Source organism: Microtus pennsylvanicus, chromosome 5 (genome assembly GCF_037038515.1).
Source record: "Microtus pennsylvanicus isolate mMicPen1 chromosome 5, mMicPen1.hap1, whole genome shotgun sequence".
NCBI lineage: Eukaryota > Metazoa > Chordata > Mammalia > Rodentia > Cricetidae > Microtus > Microtus pennsylvanicus.
Window position 1 is genome coordinate 83,598,221 of NC_134583.1, and position 17,987 is coordinate 83,616,207.

At 52.5% G+C, this 17,987-nt stretch overlaps 1 protein-coding gene across 15 annotated transcripts; it reads left to right on the forward strand.

Annotated features, from left to right (window-relative positions):
• Positions 1–163: 163 nt before the first annotated feature.
• On the forward strand, positions 164–17,130 carry Tnnt3 (troponin T3, fast skeletal type). Of its 15 annotated transcripts, none has more exons than XM_075972835.1 (16): positions 164–262; positions 2,935–2,969; positions 3,109–3,122; positions 4,010–4,027; positions 5,265–5,282; positions 6,518–6,529; positions 6,742–6,756; positions 9,642–9,660; positions 11,966–12,011; positions 12,601–12,717; positions 12,809–12,886; positions 13,149–13,262; positions 13,367–13,476; positions 13,622–13,712; positions 14,683–14,723; positions 16,912–17,130. In XM_075972835.1, the coding sequence occupies exons 2-16, from the start codon at positions 2,953–2,955 to the stop codon at positions 16,964–16,966; spliced, it is 765 nt and encodes a 254-aa protein (XP_075828950.1). In that variant the 5' UTR covers positions 164–262; positions 2,935–2,952; the 3' UTR covers positions 16,967–17,130. The 15 variants fall into 15 exon arrangements, with proteins under 15 accessions (XP_075828950.1, XP_075828949.1, XP_075828954.1 ...); XM_075972834.1 differs by lacking the exon at positions 14,683–14,723 and adding an exon at positions 15,354–15,394 and having other exon boundaries at positions 165–262; XM_075972839.1 differs by lacking the exon at positions 6,742–6,756 and having other exon boundaries at positions 165–262.
• Positions 17,131–17,987: the final 857 nt, after the last annotated feature.

The window sequence follows — 17,987 nt, forward strand, 5'->3', positions numbered from 1 at the left end:
ACCTTGCCTCCTCCTCCAGGCATGTCTCCTCCATCCTTGCCTCCTTGGGCCTCCTCCTCTGGGGCATTCCTATACTTGGTCAGGGGCCTGCTTGGGCACACCCTCCCCCTCCCCATGCCCCAGCCACCCATCTGCTGGCCAATGGGCTGCCAGGGAAGATCAGATGTCACTATAACATGAGGGGGTGAGGCTGTCAGACAGTGCCTGCTGCTGCTGGTCCTGTCCACAAGGAGCCCCCAGCCTTTCTCAGACTCAACTGCAGGTGGGTATGGATGTGAACAGCCTGCCTAGGAGTGGGTGACTGTGTCAGGGTTTGGGTACCTAACATCTAAGGAGCACTCAAACGGGTCCTGGGCCTCATACTGTGTTATGTATTGATGACTAGAAACATGGCGGCTGAGCCTCGAGATGACTGGCGCCAAACCAGAGTAAAAGGACCTGGGAGAAGGGAGGAGGGGAGATGCTGGGGGCCTCAGGGGTAAGGAGCCCTCCTAAGGTAGGATCTAGGGAGAAGTTCAGAGAGTGAGATAAGGATCCACTTAGGGGACATTACCCAGAGCTCTGAGATTGCCTGCTGTGATATAGCAGGGTGGGAGCCTTTCTGGGGCTGTGTAAGAGTGACCTGAGGGAAGGAATGGAATTTCAACTCATTCCTGGAGCCAGAGCTCTGAGCCCTAAGCTACTCTTGCAATTTTGTAGATAGGGCTTATCTCAGGTCATCCTAGGAAAGAAGGCAACGGGAGAGATATCTGGGCCCCCCACCCCAGAGCCAGATCTTAAGGCTCAGATCAAGGATAGACAGGAGCCAAGCAGAAACAGGACAGAGGGAATGGGAGGGTCTGGGCCTAAGCAGATCTGATCTTGCTTATGGCTGGGAGAATAGGTGGTCCCAAGAGACCCTAGCCCTCCAGGCCTCAGCTTTGCTGAAATCTCCAGGTTGGGAACCCTACCTTCCTGAGTGTGAGCTTTCTGGAAGTCCTTGGGAGTCCTTGGAGGAGATAGGACCAGACAAGGTTGATCAGAGGGTACTGGGCCCAAGGCAGGAAGTGATCAGGGTCCCATAGCAAGTGAGTGGCAGGGCCTCCGGCCCCCCCTTTGAGTTTTGTTACCCTTGAAGAAACGGAGGTTGGCATGTACCCCCAAGGAACCTGACCTCACTGGCTATTTTCATAAATCCCTTCTAAGGCCAGAACTCTCCACGGACAACTGCTTTCCCTCTCAGTTGTTGATTGGCCAGCCCTGTCCCATTCCTGCCACCCTACCTCTGCCTCTCCCCAACTTACAGGGATATTGAAATAAGGTGTAGAGATCCAGATCTGCTCAAGTGGGCCTTAGGGAACTCTAGAGGACCAGTAGCCTCAGTTTCCCAACCCGGAGTGAGGGCCACTGCTACCCCACTTTGGAAGGGTGTAAGGCAGCTCTTGCTGGATGCCGGCAAGAGCCAGGAGGGGAGCCAAAATGGCTGGGTTGCTCTCAGTACCCTGCCCCCCTGCCATCTTGGGTTTCAGGACAGAGGAGTCTTGCTAATTTTGATGCCTATTTTTGGACACTTCAGCTGCCACTGGCTCCTTATAAATGCACAACCCCCCCTCCCCCCTCCCTCTGCGGCTGACAGGTGTGTGGGTCCAGTGGAAACTAGAGGCGGGAGAAGCAAGGTGGGGTCTCAGTGACACTGCTCTACCCCACAGACTTTCCCACCCCACAGAGTGCCCCTGGGGGATACAGAGGGCAGTAAAGGGGGAGTTAGAAGGACTGGTAGGGATCAGAGCAGGTTGGTCAGCTCTGGCTGGGTGTCTTATTTATGGTTGACAGACTCTCACACAGAGGCTTGGGGACAAGGCAGGGCTCAACCTTGTGCTTAGCCAAGAACCTCCCAGGTATCTGTGGGTTAATTTTGCAGGAAGTTTCAATAGTTCTGGGAAAGCTAATGTTATCAACAGGGCTTCGAAACAGCTCCCACCTCAGCATTAAGCTGCTGGTGCATTAATGGGGGCGCCAGAGCTATTGTCTTCAAGTCAGCTGTGTTGTGTTGTTATGAACATTGTTTGTCAGACCTTGAGACAACATTGTGATACAGTTCTTTGGAGGTTCCCAGGCCCTAGGCACTGCAGGCATGTACAGTGACTAGCTCACAGGAACCATCAAGTTCTCTGCCCTGGTAGCCACCATACCCGAACATGTGTATCCAGTCCCAGACGTAGTGCTAGGAGATCTGAGGTGCTCAATCCGATCAGCACATGCGTGTCAAATTCAGGCTTCCCAAAGAGAAGTTTCTCAGACCCACCCTGGTGAGTTCAGTCTCCGTGGATTTCAGGAGAAAGGAGACAAAGAGACTGAATATGCTTATGGGCTCTGTGATTTGAAAGGGTACCTCAGAGGGCTCCAGAGAGCACAAAAGAGGACCTGGGGTACCCCAAAAGGAACTTTGACTCTCAAGAAAAACATGAGGCACAGCATGAAGTTGAGGTTCACACAGGAAAGAAGAGCCAGCAACAGAGAATGTCTGTACCCTTGGAGCTGGGCTCCGTCATCTTGGGGTGATTCCCTAACCAGAGGCTATCAGCTCAGATCAGCAGGGTGTCCCCAGATCCAGAGGGTCCTGTAGCTCTTACCTCTGACCTGAGAAAGTCTCTGCACTTTAGATGACTTTGCATGAAAATCCTGTAGAGGAGACATCTGTCCAGAGTGGAATGTATAATAAACCTCCCAATAGTCCGACAGTTAGAGAGTCTAAGTTCCAGGCTGCAGCCAGGGAAGGAAGAAGGGCGATCAGAGTCATGGGGAGAAGGACCAGTCAGGGGGACCAAGAGGTGACCCTCAATTGTAATCTATACACATCCCCTCTAGGCCCCGATCTCTGAAAGCCTGCCTCCTTGTGAGGCTTCTAAACCAAGGCAAGTCCTAACTGTCCCGTCTGTTGTCATTCCCTTCCAGACACAACCCACCGCCACTATGTCTGACGAGGAAACGTGAGTACCCTGCTGTATAGTAGCCTCCCTTGCTGGTGGGCTGGGACCCCTGGTACCTGCAGATATCTGTCCCAGATCAGAAGCTCAAGCTCATCTCACTTTTCTTCTCTCTCTACCCCCTGCCCTACCACCATGACAGTGAACAAGTCGAGGGTAAGTGTCTTCTCTGTTTTCTCTCTTTTCTTCCGTCTCTAGATAGAAGAGTCACCGTTGGTGGGGGGTGGGGCTTTGACTATTGACATTACTCATCTCTTGGGGACCCCTTGCCCAAGAGTCCCAGACAAGCTAGATCAGTCATTGGGCTTCAAAGACATCCCTATCCCAAATTGTCTCAGATCTCTGGCATACACTTTTTTCCTGCGCTGTTCACACCTTGACCTTCCTCAACCTATATACCTGCATGTCTGTGATGCCTTGAGGACTCAAGAGGCAGCTCTCTGTCCTTGTCACCTTTTGTTACTCACATGGCTATAGCAGGACATGACATCTAGAGACATCCTATGTCACCCTCATGGCTGAGACATTTCCTCCTCTAAGGCCACAAAGCCTCTGGTGTGTGTGTGTGTTGTGTGTGTGTACAGATGTGTTCCACATGTTTGTATGTGTAAGCTAGAGGTCAGATTTGGATGTCATTTCTCAGAAGCTGTCCACCTTGGTTTTTTTTTTCCAAGATGGGGGTGGAGAGGTTGGGAGGTAGAGAGGTTGGGGGGCGCTGAACCTGGAACTTGGTGATTAGCCTAAACTGGCTGGCCAGCAAGCCCCGGGGATCCTTCTGTCTCTAGAGTGTGTAACCACACTTGGATTTTTATTTGAATACTGACACTCAAGTCCTTATGCTTATATGGCAAGCACTTTGTGGACTGACCATCTCCCCAAGCTACCACACAGCCTCTTTGGACTGAGGATCTCAGACCTGATCCCTAGCCAGTAGTGGTACCCAACTATCCAGGGACAGAACAGGCTGGCCCTTCCATTCCCTCGCCATCTCCAGTCCCATCTCTGCTAACTGAGCTCCTTTCTTTTGTTCTATTCTAATACAGAACAATACGAAGAAGAAGGTAACTCAGGAAGCCACAGGCCTCTCCATGGCCATCCTTGGGAAGGCCTTCGGGGATCCTCCCTGAGCTGACAATTAACTGTCTACTTCCCTCATCATTAATGCACCATTAACCATCAAATTAATAATTCCATTATTTAATTAATGGTCAATGGTTTGATCATTAATTAAACTATTAACCCTCTACCTCTTCAACTGGTTGATAGATACTCGTTAACCACTCACACATGTTCTCTGGTCACTGTGTCCATGGTGTGTGAAGTGGGATGTGTTCTGGCCTCTAAAACTCTCAGTTCATTAATAACAGGGGTCTTGGCCCCTGCACTGTAGTCCCTCAGAGCCACTGTGGCCTCTCTTCTCTCTCCCTATCTGTCTATTTCTTTCTCTGTCTCTGTTTATCTCTCTTCATCTTTCTCCCTTTCTCTGTTTCTGTCCTTGTCCCTTTGTCTCTCTCTGTCTCTCTTAGCATCTCTTTTTCGCTGCACCCTTGGGCTGCTGGAGACCCCTCCCTGGCTCTGTCGTGCCTAGGCAGGTGTGGGCAGGCAAAGCACTGAGTACCAGTGCACCTGGGAGCAGCCCAGCACAGCAGTTCCCAGGCCTGACAAGCTGTCTGCTCCTGGCATTTGCTCAGCTGAGGGAGGCTTCATGCAGCTCATCAGACAGGCCATCCTGCAAGGGCTGCTGGGTGCTGTGTTTTCAAAATATTTTGAAAAATAGCTGCTACCTTAACAACCTGAGCAAATATCTTGCTGCCAGGAGCAGAAAGAGCTGGTTTCTGAATGAGATGTGGCCCTAGGGGGCTGCACTTTCTTAGAGTTGGCCCGAAGGGTCCTGTGTCCCCAAAGCACCTTGACGCCATCCTTTAGTTCTGACAGCTAGATGGGATTCCCTGGTTGAGAAATGCTCTGAGCACAGGGAGTTTCCCCAAACCATGTGGGCTTTGTCCTGGCCTTCCCTTCAGCGTCCTGTAGAGCAGAATCACAAACACCCAGACATGGGATATAGGGTGCAGAGGGCCAGGCCTGAGAAAGGTAGAAGCTTAGTGTACTGGCAGGAACAGCAGTGGCTGATGCTCCAGGGCCCCTGCTCACTCTGGCTAGCTGCTGTAGGCCAAGCATGGGAATCTGGCCTGCTCATCATGTTTGGTCCAAGAGAATCCAGGAAAGGCCCCGTTCCTAATGTCCTTGTCTGTTCTCTCTCTTACATGCCATCTCTTTGTCACCTTCACTTACCCTCAGAGGAAGCCCAGGAAGAAGGTGAGTTGGCTTAGGGCTTGACCCCCATTTGCCCTTGTCCTCCGCCCCAGTGATGAAATTGGTGTAACCTTCCATCTTATAGGGCTGTGACCTCAGCCCCTGTTTCTAAGGGCCTGCTGTGTGCTCCTTTCTAATCCTATCCTCTCTCCTCCCTGACACCCTGCACTCCCTGGCATTCCTCGGCTGCAGAAGTCCAGGAGGAAGGTATGAGGATACAGGACTTCTGGTCCCCATGTGGAGCCTAGGGTCTGGCTGGAGCCATGTGGTGTGGGGAAGAGGGCCGGGAAGCAAGGAGGCGCCAGCCAACCAAGAAGCCCCCCATGTGGCCCCACATAACCTACTAACCATGGCCAATGCTTGACCAAAGAGAATGAGTACTCCAAAAATCCCCACAAACAACATAAGTGCCCCAATCTGTATCAGATGCTTTCAACGCTAGAGAAGGCAGCCTAGTACAGGAGTGGGGGGGGGGGGGGGGACTATAGAGCAAGGTATAGACTGAGTCCCTTTTCCCAGAGAAGTCGGTGAAAGCCCACAGTGGTGACTAAGACCTTTACTAGGCCAGATTCACTAAGCCAAACGTCAGAAGAGCTCAGATCTTAGGAAGAGATGCAAGAGTAGCCAGAGGCCCTGCTATAGTGCCTGATGTGAAGACAGGCCAAGGCCTCCTCCCTAGTCAGTTCCCCTAGCCTGTGTCCCCCACCAACCCGATCACAGTCCCAACCCCCCAACCCTCCTTAGGGGCTATCAGACAGAGAGGCCCAAGGAATGGGCTTTTGTACCTAGCTCTGGGATGGCAAGAAAAGAGGTGTTTGGAGCAAGCCTTGGTTCTGCTCCCCTTGGGTACCAGAGCCTCCAAGTGGGCTGCAGCTCTAGACTGATCCTGGCTGAGGGCAGGCAGGGGGTGGGTAGATGAGGGAAGAAACCAAACGAGACACTGCCCCAAAAGCAAGAGCCAGATTCCCAACCCTCATCTCAGTTTCCCCACTTGTGAGGAAGGACAGATTGGGGGTGATTTCGGTTTGCCTCAGCCCATCCTATTCCCACATTCCGAGTGGGTCCCAGAATCTGGGGTGTGGGGCCAAGGGTGGCAGGACCACCGCTAACTCTAACAGTATCTTGCTCGCTTCCTGCACGTATCCCACCCCTCGGTGACCGGCTGTGTCCTTTTAACCTGGATCCCTTCTCTGACCTCTGACCCGCGGTTTTGCCTCTTGTTCCGTGGCCCTCCTTAGCCCCTGAACCAGGTATGTGACATGACTTCAATGCCATATGACATATGTGGCCATGGGGGTATGTGTGCAGGAGCCAGCCAAGAAGGAACAAGAGGGTGCCGTGTAATTCACTCCATCTCCCCTGTACACCTACCTGTCCCTCCCTCTGCCCCTCTCCCACATGCCCTCCACTCATTCACTCTCTCTCCTCCCTCCCTCTCTTCTCCCCTGGTGCTGCTCCACAGAGGAAGTCCAAGAAGGTAGGTCCAGATCTGCCTCACAGCCATGAAGAGCCTTCCCCTCCTTCCCTCCCCTCTCCAACTGCCTGCCTCCCACCCCCTTTCCAATGTACCCACCGCCAACAACTAAGCCCTGCTGGCCTCTGGGCTGAGGACAGAGCAGACTAGGGAAGCTAACCCAATCTGCTGGCCTAGGTGGCTGACAGTGGCAGTCCCAATCACAGTGTTTAAGGGCAAGGAGCAAAAAGGCTTTTCTTAGCCCACCATCAGGAAGATTAGGTGGAGCGTATGGGCTATCCTGGGTCTACAGAGCCAGCTTTAGAAAAATGGCGCTGGAGATCCCCTGGGACTCTTGGGGGCCTCATCAGGATAGGTAGAGCAACGCAAAAACGTTGGATAGGCAGCCTCCAACCTACCCCAGATATCAAGCCAGAGGGAGGAAAGAAAGGAGGGGTGAGGCTGAAGGGAGGGTGGAGGGGCAAGTGGGGTGAAGCGGAAAGTCAGGCTGAGGCCCAAGGTGGGGATGTCAGAGACCTGGAACAGCCGGGGGCCATGCATGCAAACAGGCAATCAGTCAGATCCCAGCATCCCACCCAGTGCCTGGGCCTGAGCCAGACACACCCATCAAGCAGAACTGACAGGGGTTGTCGGGGGAGGGGGGGCAACTGTCAGCCTAGCAGCAAGGCTGGTTACACTGGGGAAGGGAGGAGGGGCTGAACTCAAGAGGCCCATTTCAGCCCCTCCATTTCATACTTGCAGGCTTCTGGTGGCTGGGCCTGACAGGAAGTACCTGGATAATGCTAGGAGCAGGATTCAGGATGTTCTCAGGCCACACATCTTAGGTCACCAGGCCTCCCTGGGGCCAGAACTGAGACTGACTGGGACAAATAGACAGGCAGGAGGGTAGGGAGAAAGTGCAGGGAAACCTTACCTTGCCGCTATGAAGCTGCCTCTCATGCAATTAATTCTAGGGAGCACCCCATCCTTCCTGGTCCCCAGAATATCACAAGGGGAGGGTGAGTCCACCAACCCCTTAACTTCCTTCCCCAGGCCACTCCCCTAGACCCTATGCAAGAGAACTCTGCAGCACCCCACTGCTCCCGAGGTCGGGTTAAGCAAGAGTGGCATCAGGCTTATGGGCAGATTTAAGCTACTATTCAGGCAGCGCTGCCACATGCTTTGGTTGTTAAGTCACCCCGTGTCTTTTGGAGAGGTGAGAAATAGGTGTTCCAGAGGAGCACTGGTCAGAACCTGCAGGCAAGACCCCCACCCAAACCTTAGATGGGGCCTGCTGGCTACTGGCCAAGTGCAGAGTTGCTGGGAGTCCCAGATGCTTCCCCTGCCAGGTCTCACTGTGTTCCGGGCAGACAGAGTGCACACGTGGCAGTGGATTTGCGTCTGCCTAACGCTAGAACAGGGGCTACAGGACCATGCACGGAAGGGCGAGGCTGAGCAGCTGCAGGCCCTGACCAGGGTCAACACCAGTCCCAACCTCTGCAGGAGTGGGGCACACTCAGGAAGCAGCCCTTCCTCAGGACAGCCAGCTTAGACGAGGTTCTGAAGAAGAGAGGCCCCACCGAGACTCATGGGAAAAAGCCTCTCAGAGGTCAGAGAGCAGGTTCCCAGGATCAGGAGGCCCTATCCTAAGGGCTGAACCTGTCAAAACTCACAGATATAAATGAGCCAAAAATATTTTCTTGATTCTCAGGCAGGCTCTATGAACAAAGACTTTTACAAAGGGTTTGAAATAAAGCGACTATCAAAACCATAGTATGTGCCCAAGTAGAAGTATATACGTGGTGGAAAGTAATGGCAGGTTCCGTGACAGCTGGAAGGGAGAGCAGCCTCAGGATTTCCCAGGGCCAAACCTAGATCCCATCACCATGTGCATATTGGGCAAGACAGGTCCCCACGCTCTCTACTCATAGCCCAGCCTCCTTGCCCAGCAAGCACAAAGCCCTGAGTTCAAATCCCAGGACTGTATAAACAAGGTGTGGCAGAACATACCAGTCATCACAGCACTTGGGAGGTAGAGGCAGGAGGAGGAAGAGTCCAAAGTCATCCTTAGCTATATTGAGAGTTAGAGGCCAACCTGGACAGCAAGGATCCACAGAGGGGACTAAGCCTTGGGGAAGGTGTAGGAGCTTCCCTGCCACCCTCAGGCACGGGGACCTGTGCGTGCCTGCCTCCGCTGTTCATGTGGCCACTGCTGCTGTGTGGCCTCTGCACTTCTGCAGTTGCGCGGCTTTTTTCTTGCATGTGCGCTTGCGCCCACGCCATGAAGATGCTGTCGCCGAGGAGGAGCAAGAGGAGGACGAGGAAGGTAAGGCCTGCCAGCCGCTGTTGCAGCCCCTTGCTCCACCTGCACAGGACTCTGGTTCTGCCTGTGTGAGGCGAGAGGAGCCATTGGTCCAGTGTCTATATTGCTCACTCTCCAGCCCTTTCACCCCATCTGTCCACATGTCTGTCTGTCTTCCTTTTTTCCCTGGCATGGAACCTCAAGATGCTGAGGCTTTATGTACATTCGCCACGAAGTTAGAGGGCCAGGGCCAAGCATCTGCCCACTCAGAGGCAGTTAGTTGGTCAGTGGAGATAAACCAGCATCCCAGATGCTTCCCAGATTTTCCAGAAGTGTGTCCTCTAGGCCTCTTGTCTTCTACCTTTCCCACCCTCCCAGTCCTCTGGGGACACATATGCCTTCCTGTGGGTTTCTCCCTTCATCTCCACACCCTAAGTCCTTCTTAGAGCCCATGGGGAATTTCACAGGCTTCCTGCTTTTGAATAGTTGAGGGGTCTGGGTGGGCTGAGTAGAAGTCCCCGGCCTGGTGGTTCCTGTGGCAGGAAAGACCATCCTATCTTACCTGATTTCTCTTTCTTTCTCTCCCCATGCTGGCTGTCATGACTAGAGGAGAAACCAAGACCCAAGTAAGTGGGGGATTTAGGCAGTGCTATGGGGGTGCCAGAACAGGGCAGGGGAAGAGGCCTGGAACTATTTTAAAAGAAAAGTCCAAATGGCAGAAGATAATAGAGACTAAAGTTGAGAGTAGGAAGGAATAAAAAGGCATTAGGCTGCTCTTCCCCATCAGCCAGTGCAATCAAGGAGGCCACTGGACATGGACTAAGGCTCAGAAGTGGGACTGAAGGGTCACGAATCTTCCATGCCTGGCTATGCTGGGAGATTATTCAGGTCTCCAGATATTTAAAAAAAAAATGGACTTGAGGGGTGAGGATTTCCTGCTTGAGGTGAAAACCCTCTCTGGATTGACCTGATCCTAAAAGGGTCTGAGCCCCCTGTGAGCCACTCTGCAGAGGTTTTTACCCTGGCCTTGCTTGCTCACTTGGGAGTGCACCAGGGGGTAGCTGAACCCAGGATCTTGGACTTGGAAGTCCACAACCCTCCATATACAGCCCCGTTTTGTCCCTTTAAGCCTTTCTGTCTGTTCCACACTACAGCAGGTTGAACTTTTGGCTCCTGCCCCTTGTTCCCTCCCCATCCTTGAGAGAAGGGTAGAAGCTGAGTGAAGAGTGTGGCTGGCCCACACTCCTCCCTTGAATGCTGTTTTAAATCAACTTCACATAAAGTAATGCAGAACTGTGAGATAGTTTCTCATCTTAGAAAAATTATTTATGTTCTCAATATGAAAATAAAACACCTCATTAAGAAAATTTGGAAAATACATAAAAGTCAAATGAAGAGGGGAAAATATCCATCCATAATTCTCCCACCCACCCACCAGCCAGACTGTGGAAGGCACCAGAGAGGGGGGAAAAGGTCTTTATTTCTTCCTGCTCTTTTTCTACACGAAGTTCTTGGAAAATAAAGATCTTGACTATGTTTTTTTAAGCACGGGACTGTCTATACAGTCTTGAATTCTGTTTTTAAAAAAAATTTAGCACTATTCATAAGTATTTTTCCATGTTTTTACATAGTCTTCTTAAATATTTTGAATGGCCACATAATATTCCATCAATTGGACAAACCATAATTTTCCTAACCATTCCCCGATCACAGGCTTCCCCCAATATTTTACAATCATAAATAATGCTGGTTGGAAAGCATTTTCCATCTTGAGGGCTGTTTGCCTAGGCCACATTCCCAGAACTGGAATTACTGGGTCAAAGAAGACCAATGCTCTGAAGACTTTGACATTCACTGCCAAGTTGCTTTCCACCAAGGCCCAGCCAAGGCGGTCTCCTAAGTGGGCTGTGAGCAGTCTTGTGTCCCACACCCTCCGCGCCCAAAGGCGGGAACGAGTGTCTGCCCCTCACCCGTTGATGAACGGCCAACCACATCTCATGGTTGCCTTACATTCCTCCGATGGCACCACCATGAACTGTCTATGTTTGTCAACTGGTCGTCTTTCTTGCGAGTCAGTCAGTGGCTTGTGCCCCTTGCTCGTTTTTCTCATGGGCGACACGTCTCCATGTTTGCTTAATCGTCCGTTCACTCAGGGATATAAATCTTCTCTGTATTTGCTGAAAAGTTGTTTTTTTTTCAGTCTGGTTTTTCCCGCTCTGCGTTTCGATTTTTGCTCTTTTTCTCCCCCCCCCCTCCACATACATAAGTTTTTCATTTGCACAACATCATCTGTACAGCTTTCCCTTGGAGGGAACTTTGGGGCTTCAGAGCTTAGAAAAATCCCTTCCCTCTCCAGGTTTTGATCGCTATTCAGCTCCCCTTTCTTCTGTGGCCTGCTTCTAAAAGCCGTGGTTGTCTGGGCTCCCTGCTCCATCTGGAATGTGTTGGCAGGAGGAGGGGGTCGCACAGCCAGCGGGCTGGGGGTTCCTTTTCCCCTTACAGGCGCTCCTTCATTTAGGCGCCCAGAAAGAAAGATTAAAAGAGTGTCCAGAGCCACAGGACAGGTCTCACCCCAGAAGCTGATGCCAGTCACTGCCCCGGGAGGGCTCATAGTGGCCACCCTGCCTTCTGCCAGGGCTTAATTATATTTGTTTATGTGCCTGAGAAAGGCAGCATGAAGCAGTGAACGAAACAGAGGTGACAAAAACAGGGTGACGCCTTCTAGGAAGGGACAAACTACTCCTGGAACACGAGTTAGAAACCCAAGAACAAAGAGCCAGGCAAACCTGCTCTAGCAGAGACATGCTCTGTTGGGTGCCAGGGTGCAAGAAAGAAGAGGAGGCCAGCCTAGATTCGAGGCTGGCTGGCCTCTGCTGTGGGAAGGTTCCAGTTGTCCGTGCTTATGAAACAACTTCTGTGTCTCTTCCCCAGACTCACTGCTCCTAAGATCCCAGAAGGGGAGAAAGTAGACTTCGATGTAAGTGTATGGGGCCCAGAACACCCTCATCCCAAGCTCCAGTCTTTGAACTTTAGGCTAGGCTTCAGGTTATGTCTTCCCAAGCAGCCAGAAGCAAGGTAGCCTATCCACACGCCCATAATTGGCTCATAGACCCAAGGAAACAGAGATCCCTTCCCTTCTCCTCCATGCATTCTTGTACCCGCCCATCCGTCCACTAATCCACCTAGCCTTTCCCTCAACCGTCTCTCTTTTCATCCACACCTTCATCTATCCATTTATCTGTTCAAATACCCATCCATGTATGCAGCAAGTCAGTCTCACAATCTCCTCTGTGTTTGACCCAAGAGGACATCTCTGAGGATGAAAGAGTCAAGTCTGAGACAGGTCACCTCAAGGATGGTACTGGCTTCATCATTAGTCAGGACCTGGATTTCTCCACAGGAAGGGCGTTATCTCAACCCTGGGCTGTCCAGACTGGGTCACTCTGGGTCTCAGGAAGACTGCAGATGTAAAGACTTGGTAGAAAGCTTCCTTAGCTGCAGATGGGTCTCAGGCTGGCCAGGAAGGGTAGGAACTTTTCTCTCCCCAACCCCCCCCCCCCCGCCAGGATATCCAGAAAAAGCGTCAGAACAAGGACCTCATGGAGCTCCAGGCCCTCATCGACAGCCACTTTGAAGCTAGAAAGAAAGAGGAAGAAGAGCTGATTGCACTCAAGGAGAGAATTGTGAGTCCGCAGCCCTGGGAGGGTGCAGGGTGCTTCTGCAGTGACTGGGCCTGGCAGGGCAGGGCTGACCATTTTGCCCTCTTGGCTTCAGGAGAAGCGTCGTGCAGAGAGGGCTGAGCAGCAGAGGATCCGCGCTGAGAAGGAGCGGGAACGCCAGAACAGACTGGCGGTAAGGACTATGTCATCCTGCTGCCTCCAGCCTGTGTAGCCAGGGAAGCAGATGATCTTAGGCCTTCCTCTCACTGTGGCCCTCTGTTGGGCCAACAACCAGAGCCAATTAACCAGGAGGGTTAATGCCTCCTGCTCTACAGAGCCCCTCCCCTCCCCTGCCGAAGAGCAACCTCCTTCTAGAAGTTGCTAAGTCCAAAACTAGTCTTTGAAGCCTGCTCAAAGGGCATCCCTTGAAGATCTTGGGGATGGGGTCTCCACAGGAGGAGAAGGCCAGAAGAGAGGAGGAAGATGCTAAGAGGAGAGCCGAGGATGACATGAAGAAGAAAAAGGCTCTGTCCTCCATGGGTGCCAACTACAGCAGCTACCTGGCCAAGGTAAGGAACATGCTCAGAACCCTGAAGGTGGCCTTCAAGTGGGGCTGGTATTTGGGTCAGGTACCTCCTGAGACTGGGCTTTTCACCACCTCTTGCCTCCCCAGGCTGACCAGAAAAGAGGCAAGAAGCAGACAGCCAGGGAGATGAAGAAGAAGATTCTTGCAGAGAGACGCAAGCCTCTGAACATCGACCATCTCAGTGATGACAAGCTGAGGTAGGGTGGCCCTCCCATATGGCACTGGGCCCTTCCCCAGAAGAATCAAGTCACAACTCTCTGTGGTGGCTGGAGGAGGAAGTAGGGTCTTAGGCCCTGCCTCTCTGACACCATCCTGTCAAACTTCCTCTTTTCCATCTTCTAGGGACAAGGCCAAGGAACTCTGGGATACCCTGTACCAACTGGAGACTGACAAATATGAGTTTGGGGAGAAGCTAAAACGCCAGAAATATGATGTGAGTCTAGCCATCTCTGGTTCTTGGGCCTACAAGGTCTCACTCTCTTCGGGGGTCAGCTGTCTCCCCATAACCCAGTTATACTCTGGTCTGCCTTCACCTTGAGACCTGGCTCCACTGCCCAGTGGGGATCCACCTCTAGAGCTTGTCCTTCAGGGGAGGCACTTGAGCGATCAGCCTGACCTACATCTGACTTGGCCAACGGTGTAGCTAGAACTAGTATGCGTTCTCAAACTGCTGAGGTTCCCATGACATCTTCAGGGTAGGCAAGCAGGCAGGCAGGGTGACTCACACCTTCATCTGAAACTGGAAAAGGGGGTTTAATGCTGTGTCTCCTCTGGGGGTCTGAGAATCTGGAATGGTGTGAGGGAGAGGTAAGGGGAAAGACAGGGCAGGGGCTTGGGGGACGAGTTAGAAGCCGAGCTTGGTCCTGCTCACCATGGATGAGGCCCCTGTCCTGGTATCCACTGTGCTTTACTGCAAATGCAAACACATTAGTCTCACTGGCATAGCTGTACTGTCTTCCCCACTTGTCTACCCACTGCCAGGTAAAGAGAGAGGTGAGAACTCATGCAGGGGCATCTCCCACAACCCTCAAGATAGACAATCCACAAGCTCTGGCTCCTTCTTACAACCTCTGGGTAGATGAAATGGGTCTTAGATGTTCAACTTTGAAGAGCCTTGGTCTCCATACCTTAATTATTGGCCATTTCTAGAAAGATACTCATCCCTCAGCCTCAAGGCCACCCCAGGAGCTAGCTCAGAGAAGACTCCACCAAGCAGAGACCAGACCACTCTTCTCAGCAACAATACTAAGTCAGGAACCCATAGCCTCCAGATATACTCTGCCCATGTCTGGTCTCCTGGGTTTGCAGAGCCTGGTTGTCCATTAAAAGACTGGCCCCACTTTTATCAGGGCCTTGAATCCTCAACTGCCCACCCAACCTGGTAACCATCTTGATTTTTCTAGATCATGACTGTTCGGGCCAGAGTGGAGATGCTGGCCAAGTTGTGAGTAGGCAGAGCCAGGCTTGTGAGTGTGCAATGCTCAGCTAGCCTCTCGCATGGCAAAGATCTGGGTTGTTGAGGACACTGATGGCAAAGGGCCTTTTCCTTCTGCCACAACTCCTCTCTCCTGACCTCATCTGGTGGCTACGAGGCCGGCCTGACGCCCTTGTTGGCAGATGAGAAAGGAAGGATCTTGCCTTCCCAGAGCTCCGTTTGGGGCCAGGGCCTCTAGGCCACCAAGTCAGGAGCAGGCACCGTGGGTCAAGGAGCAGGAAGGAGGGGATCAGGAGTCAGAGGTGGAACTTTGGGAGGTCTGAAGGCCTCAACTCCGCCCTGTCCCTTGCCCTACCTGCATCCTGCCACAGCCACAAGGTAAGTGGCCAGTCGGGAGCTGCTGTGTGTGGTAGCTAGAGAGAGCAAGTCAAGACGCAGCCTGAGGACAAAGCAACAGTGTCTTCTCACAAAGAAACCATGAGACAGTAAGGAAAATGGCACAGGAGACTGTCCCTGCCATGAGGATACAGTGGAGAGGCCACGGCTGGCCAGTCCCGTGGTAAAGACTTGTGTACCCTGGCCAGTGCCCTGCTGGGCTTCCCAGGTCTCTGTCACAGTAAGTCACCTGTGTTGTTACAGATCACTACTCTCAGGAGCCGCATTGACCAAGCCCAGAAGCAGTAAGTAACCTAGCCCGTTCTCGCTCTGTGCTGGACCCAGAGTCCCCAGGACCAGCCACCAGCAACCCTACCCAGGGCCTAGACATTTTAGCAGCTGGTCCCTGAACAAGGGCTCTTGGTGGCTGGCCCTTAGCAGAGCAATAACAAGACTAACAGGGCCCTGGGACCCAATGGTTCCTTCCTCTTCTGCATGCAGGAGGTGCCAGATGGGGTTTGTTAGTGATACCTTCCAACTCTATGATGTGCTGGCCAGCAGGAAGCCTGTAACAGGATGTGGTAATGAAAACCTACAATCCCAATACCTCTCCAGAGTTGGGAGCAGGATCAGGCATTCAAGACCAGCCTGGGCTACATAAAACCCTATCTCAGCTAACAACAACCAAAAGAAAGGAGGAGTGGGGAGTAGGGGTATAGTTCAGTTGATAGAGTGCTTGCCCAGCATGTGCAAGGCTCTTAGTTAGACCCCAGTACCTAAGCTGGAGCACATCCATAAATCCCAGCACTATGGGAAGGATGTAGAGGCAGGAGGATCAAGAGGTTCAAGATCAGTTGAAGAGTAAGTTCTAAGGCTAACTTGGGATATTTAAGATGGAGAGAGAGAGAGAGAGAGAGAGAGAGAGAGAGAGAGAGAGAGAGAGAGAGAGAGAGAGAGAGAGAGAGAACTGACTCCACAGGAGGGTAACCCCTCCATTCAAGACATCAGGTCCCGCAGGACTCCAGGGCCTGTTGCTATAGTGACCCCTCACCAGGTTCTGAGTTTGATAATTCTTAGCCTGGACTTGGGGTTGTCACACTTCAAGGACAGAATCAAGGGGGGGCTTCTTAGATTTCCTGTTTCTTAGGAATTTCCTCCTTCCTTCCACACATTCCTGATGCTCAGGGAAAGATGGCTGCTCCTCCAGGGAAGAGGCTGTTGGCTTGCATCTCTCTTGGGTGGGCTGGAGGGTCGTGGCAGGCTAATTTGACGAGATGCCATGGGCATGTGAATGTGTGTGCACACATGCTAGGATGCTCAGGAAGCTCTGTGAGGACACAGCATTGCCAGCCCACGGTCCCACTGGGTTGACTTCAGAGCTCACACACTTTTAGCCTCTGGTCAGCCTAGACCTTCCCACAGTGCTCATCCTGCTTCCAACTTGCTGGGGTGCAAATGGCCTCCGCTAATAGGGTCCCAAGTCCTTTGGAACAGGTACCCTTAGCTGCCATCAGAAAGGCACAGGCCTTTCAAAAACAATAATGTCTGAAGCGAGGGTGGCATGGGTCTGTCTGCAGTATTCCCCCTGGCCAAGGCAGGAGAAGAGAAGGTGAGCCCAGGTAACCAGCTAACCCTGTCCTAACCACACTAGTGTCCAGGCCCTGTCAGGCCCTCTGCAGGTGAGTCAGTTCCTACTGCTCAGGTTGGAACGAGGTGTGTGCAGTGGAGGTGGGGGCGACAGCTTGGGGAGACAGGAGCCAAAGGTCTCCACTGGCTGGCAGGACACTCTGACCCTTAAGCGCAACTTGCTTCCCATTTGCAGCAGCAAGAAGGCTGGTGCTACAGCCAAGGGCAAAGTCGGCGGACGCTGGAAGTAAAGGAGCCGAGCAGTGTGCTGCAGCAGAGACCTTCTACCCTGACTCCTGCCAGCTCTGCACCCTCCAACCCTCACGCCCAGGCTTCCTCTGGAGCTCAGGGCCCATTCTGCCTCAATGCCCTCACCTTCCGGGGTCTGGGAATAAAGTTATCAGACTCCCCTCTACTGTGTATATGCTGTCATGTATAAGGGGCCTGAGGAGAGTGGGAGGTGGTGTTGCAGGACAGGAGCACTATGGGAGCATACCCCAGAACGGCCCTGGAAGACTCCGGGTATTTTCCTGCTGCTAACAACCATGGCTCAACTGCACACGGTGCTTTGCTCTACTGTGCCTCCAGAACTTGCTGTTTCTATCAGAGGCTTTTTACTTCTAGGGCACCCCTTTTGTCCCCAGCACCAGGGCCCTCCATGTTAGAAGGCTGCCTGGGCAGCCCAAAGCACTGTTTAAAGAAGAAACAGCCCAGCCTTGGGAGGGCTAGGGAGGAAGGCTGGCTGCCTGGAGACGTTGCAGACACCCCGAAAGGGGGGAGGCGAGGGGGAGCTCCAGCTAGCACATCAAGGGGGGAGAGGAATGCAGGAAAGCACGTTTCCCACGAGGGAGCAAGCTCGGCAAACAGCGTTCTCCTATATTACAGGGAACACAGAACACAACTGTGCAATAAATTTGAAAGTCCTGACCAAATAGAATTATGGAAAATATAAATCACAGAAATTGGATCAAGACGCGGAGCCCTGCACAGCGAGGTATTCATAGAGGAAGGGGCTTATGCACAAACACCTCCGGGAAGACTGGGGAGGCAGGGCAGCCGCAGCCAGTGCCCTGAATGAAAGACAGGGAGTGTAGTCAGCCTTTACCAGCCCCCTGAGGGCAACATAAACCCCCTCAGAGAGCACATGTACCCCAAGAGAGAGCAGTGAGAGCCCCATCTGTGCACACACCCTAACACACACAGTGATATAGACTCCATCTTGTGTGCACCCCAACACACAGTGCTACAGACTCCATCTTTGTGTGCACCCCA

Excerpts from the sequence above, each read along its gene's own strand:
- Tnnt3 (XM_075972835.1), top strand. Across the intron at positions 12,012-12,600 it reads GGGAGAAAGTAGACTTCGAT|GATATCCAGAAAAAGCGTCA; the intron begins GTAAGTGTATGG and ends CCCCCCCGCCAG. Across the intron at positions 13,713-14,682 it reads TAAAACGCCAGAAATATGAT|ATCATGACTGTTCGGGCCAG; the intron begins GTGAGTCTAGCC and ends TGATTTTTCTAG.